At 32.4% G+C, this 5,014-nt stretch overlaps 1 protein-coding gene across 1 annotated transcript; it reads left to right on the top strand.

Annotated features, from left to right (window-relative positions):
• The first annotated feature begins 982 nt into the window (after window positions 1–982).
• LOC118280537 (glucose-1-phosphatase-like) lies at window positions 983–2,750 on the top strand. Its single transcript, XM_035600627.2, has one exon. It carries the CDS (start codon window positions 1,239–1,241, stop codon window positions 2,430–2,432), a length of 1,194 nt encoding a protein of 397 aa, XP_035456520.1. The 5' UTR covers window positions 983–1,238; the 3' UTR covers window positions 2,433–2,750.
• The last annotated feature ends 2,264 nt before the right edge of the window (window positions 2,751–5,014 follow it).

Genomic DNA, 5,014 nt, shown 5'->3' with positions numbered 1-5,014 from the left:
GAACACCATCCATTGGCTTTTCCCGCCTTGGGCGAGGCGAGTGGGAGTGTCAGACTCTTACTGACTAAAAACCACCCCGTTCCTATTCCTATTCCTGCTTTTCGAGTCGGATAATACTTAGCGATGATGACGGGGTATGAAAAATAAAAATCTATTTAGTCCGTCAGTTTGGTAATGAAAAAATATGCGACACGTATTTTTTTAATTTTGTCATATAAGATATTTAGATAAAACAAATCAAAGCTAAGAGTGGGAGCAACGTCATTTCTACGTATAAAATGTACCTAAAAGTGACGTCACGCGATATAACTTCGAAAGAATTTGTTTCCGTAAGAAAATAAAAATAAGTACGTGTTTAATATTTTAAAATAATCTAAGTAAGTATAAGACGGATATTAAAATAAAATTTAAATTTTTTCTATTAAGTGATGCAAAGTTTAAATTGGCAGTTTCCCAGTTATAAACCAACCCTACCTTATTTGTAAGGATCTAAACTCATCATACCTACATTTTCCAACTGATCAATGTGAAGATGAGATCCATGGACATCCGAAGCACCAGCACCTGATATTACAAGAGTGCAATAAAAATGAGCAATTACTGAGATTGAGCCAAACGCCATCTAGAAAATATATTCAGAATTAATTCAAGGATCGCTTACTTTATTGCATTCTAGTTTTTTTCATGTAAATTCAGTAAATATCAATTTCAATATTTTATTTCATGTTGTATTTTAGAAATATGTTTTTGTTTTAGAAACACAAATGATAGTATTAAAATGTTTATATTAACAAGTTTCATCGAAAGCTTAATTTCTAAACGCTTTCAAATTTGTCACAGTCAATGTCAATTTAAGTTGACTTCTGCGTCATACATAATATCGGCTGTTGTTTTGTTTTTGTTTTACAAAAGGAAAATATTATTGTTTTGTTTTGTAGTAAACTTATAAACAATGAATCACATTCGACAAAAGCTTCTTTTACGCACTGGTTTGTATAGATATCACTACCATATTATTGAATGTAGTTATAAAAACAATATAACCTAAAAGTGACTTTGTAAATCTTGTTTACTAATTATGCACAATGAGATAGTAGGTGTAGATTACATAATTTACTTTCGCTTTGTGTAAAATATATTATCATATGACGCACAGTCACACAAATATGTCTATATTAAGTATTAATAATCACCAGTGATGTTAAATTGAGACCAAAAATCTTGTAATACAGTGAAAAATGTTAATAAAGATTGTATTAGTGTCTATGCTAGTGGTAGAAGGTTATTGTGAAAGGAGGTTTAAACTGGAACAAGTTTTGATACTGAGCAGGCATAATGTTCGAACTCCTTTGTCTAAAAACTTGTTTGAATTTACTCCAAAGAAATGGCCCAAGTGGAAAGAGAAAAGTGGTTATTTGACAGCAAAAGGAGTCTTATTAGAAGGATATATGGGTGAATATTTCACATCTTGGCTGCGTAAAGAAGAATTGCTGAACAAAGATTGCCCGAGTGAGCAATCTTTCTTTGTTTATGCGAATACTGCTCAACGGACTCTAGCATCTGCAGAAGCATTCATCTCCAAAGGCTTCCCTGACTGTAATATAACTATACACCACACATCTGAAAGCAAAGATCCCATTTTTAATCCCGTGATACATAATAATTCAGCCATATTTAAATTAGAGGCATCGGAACAAATGAAAATGTTGCTTAAATCTTTAAACCTAAACACTTCTTATGAGGATTTAGAAGCTATACTCGATTATAAGCAATCAAATTATTGTATGAACGAGAAAAAGTGTGATTTCACTAAAGATATGAATAAAATATTTGTTAATGTCGGTTTTAAACCAAATCTCGAAGGTCCATTGAAGATATCAAAATCGGTCATCGATTCTTTTATCATGGAGAACTATGAAGGGTTTCCGACTAAAGAGGTTGCTTGGGGACTGTTAACCAATGAACAACAATGGGATTTAGTCTTAGATTTAAGTAAAGGTTATCACAGCGTTATTTTTAACACAAGTCTAGTAGCCAGAGATGTCGCAAGACCCTTACTAAAATACATTAGTCATATCATGTTCGAAAAACAGTACAAAGTAGCATTACTTATGGGGCATGATGCTAATATTTACACAGTTCTCAAAAGCCTGGACGTTAAGCCTTTTAGTCTTAGAAACCAGTATGAGATGACACCTGCGGGTGGGAAGATAGTTTTTCAGAAATTATTGGATGTAAGTTCTGGTACCTTTTATGTAAAGATAGATTATGTATACCAGTTTACTGATCAGATGAGAGAAGGTAGGAGGTTGTCTCTGGTGAACCCCCCAGAATTTACCCCGTTACAGTTGGAGGGTTGCAAGTTGGAAGGGAACGGGTTCTGTCTATGGGATGATTTTGTGAAATTGTTGTATGGTTTGGTTGATAATTAGTTAGTTACATAATTTTAACTTTAATGGAGTTAAACATTTAAAAAGAATAAAAATACATAAAACATAGTATAAAATAAAAATATTTTTTTATTACTATTTTTATGCCTAGGCAATTAGTGATTTACAAGTTACCATTTTATTTTTTACATAATGATTATTACTTATATCTACATAATACAATATCTACATACATAATACTCATAAATCTAGTGATATCTTAGTTTTAAGTTATAGAATTTATATTAATATGGTAGATGCCATTACCAAGTTACCATTTTATGTTAAACGTTCAAATGATTAAAATACTTGTTGAAAATATATTATTAGTTTTATTTCTTTATTATCCTCACTGCTCCCTGCATCATTAGACGAGTGGGCGTCCACAGTGCAACTGTCGATCAAGCGGTTTTGGGTTCATGTCGATTAACATTGATTATTAAATTGTTATTCAATTAAAGTGGCGCTAGATATGTCACTCGTCTGATTGTAATAGGGACTACTAGGGTGCTTTTCTACTGGAGATGTGCTATGTAGCTCTGCTACAAAGGTCTTACTCCCGTAATAGCTAAGATGTGAAACTATGTGACCGTTTCTTCTGATACTAAGTTATGTAGTACGACGAAGATGCGCAGGTAGGAAAGCGCATGTATCGATGGTCAGAAAGCCGTCCATAGCACGCATCTATCTATGGTTGCAAGTGGCGTAGCTATGTGCAGAGCAGAGTACTTACAGCAACTACTTGGCGGCGGGGCATCTTCGTAGCATAGCACATCTTACTCGCACAGCTACCTACGTAGCTGTGCGTAAAGTATGTGTAGCTGTATGTAGACCTACTTTATCTAAAATTCCTCTATACAGTAATAGTAGGTACAATTTACAAAGGGACATAGGCACAGGGAAAACGACTTCCTTTGTTTTATACTATGTAGAGATACTTAGATAAAAATAATTTTATTGCATGTAGTAGGTAGGTATCGGAACTCGGAAGGCCAGTTAGCGTCCGCGCGTGGCTGTATGCACACGACATCGACGCGTTGAGAGAAAAAAAAAACATAAATATGACTCCCGCCATTTGCGTATATTTCATCTGTCAAAAGAGTTTTTATATATTTTTTTTTTGTAAATTTTGTACTGGCTGTATGCACACCACATCGACGCGACGCGTTGAGAGTGAAAAAAAATAGACTCCCGCCATTTTTTCATATTTCGTATTCTGTTAAAACAGTTTTTAAATATTTTTTTTGTAGATTTTGTGCTGTGTTTTAAAATTATTTTATTTAGTGTTTTTTCTACGTTTGTATATTTTATACGTTCTGGTATGTATAATTTCTTTGTAGATATTTATTTTTAACATGGGGTTTTTATAGCTATTATATAATTTTGTTAGATCGAAACATAATACTTACTTTTTTGATGACGGCTTAATTTTTTAGGAAAACCTATGGAGTGAGGGACTTATTTTAGTAAGACGTTAAGATGTACACAATGATTTAGTTATCTTTAGGTAGAATTATACTAATTCGCTGTGTAGTCATAATTTAATTTTCTTACTACTCATCTATTAATATTATTTTTAAAACGTGATTTATTAGTTATATTTTGAACGTGCGCGACAACAGCGCCATTTGTAAACGCAACGTAACATAATGAATATCAAGTGCTTATGTCTGTGCTTATGTATTTATTTTTTATAGAATAAAGTAAATAGTAAAATATATACAAAGACGTATTTATATAGAATTTTGTTTAAAAATATGTTATTATCAAAATCGGGTCCGGTTTTTAGAAGTAAAAAAGAGAAATATTAGAACGCTGTTTTTAATTGAGATTGTACATTTTGTCACGGTTAATTTTGTAAGTAAAAATTCGAAATTACCTATTGACAAACCAGCAAGATAGTTAGTAGTTTAGATAATATCTTTATTGATGAAATATCAGTAAATTCTTGGCTAGTTGTTTTGTAATGAATTTTGACAACGTTGATAAGTTTTACTGAGCCCCTTTTAGTTTACATTTCCGTCGCGGCATGCGCTGCCATCGTCTATTACAAATTACAATAGCTATAAATACGTAGATAAGTGCACTGATGTGTAGGTAATATAAGGTCGTTTTAGGAGCTGATTGACATAAGAATAGTAATATAATGTCACTTCTTTTTTGAATAAATGGGTAGGCAGAGGTGCAATCGTGATATTAAACGCAACTACCACGCATTTTGCCAGTTATAAGTATATGTTAGTTTACCCGCAGTGTAAATGATGCTTTAACTGTAGGGCCCATGGTCGAAATTAGCTTGACCCATTTGCGAGCAGTATATTTTTTTAGCCAGCATCGTGTATTTAAAATTATTTTATTTTTGTGTAGTTTCTACGTAAATTGTATACATTAAGCAATTTAAAAAAGACGTTCCGGTATGGCGTAATTTAATGCACCTGTATATAATATTTTTCCGCCGCAACAATGGGTTTTTTATAAAGTTTGCGAGTTTGTGTGTATATTTTTTTACTCAATCACGTCAAAAGTTAATAGTTAGTTTACGCCAAAAATATAGAATAAAATCCCTAATGATATAAAACAATGTA

The sequence above is a fragment of the Spodoptera frugiperda genome, chromosome 21 (assembly GCF_023101765.2).
Source record: "Spodoptera frugiperda isolate SF20-4 chromosome 21, AGI-APGP_CSIRO_Sfru_2.0, whole genome shotgun sequence".
Lineage (NCBI taxonomy): Eukaryota > Metazoa > Arthropoda > Insecta > Lepidoptera > Noctuidae > Spodoptera > Spodoptera frugiperda.
Note: the sequence above shows the minus strand (reverse complement) of the source record. Positions and strands in the feature narration are given on the sequence as shown.

Coding starts and splice junctions, on each gene's coding strand:
- LOC118280537 (XM_035600627.2), top strand. CDS start 1,239: ATGTTAATAAAGATTGTATTAGTGTCTATGCTAGTGGTAGAAGGTTAT.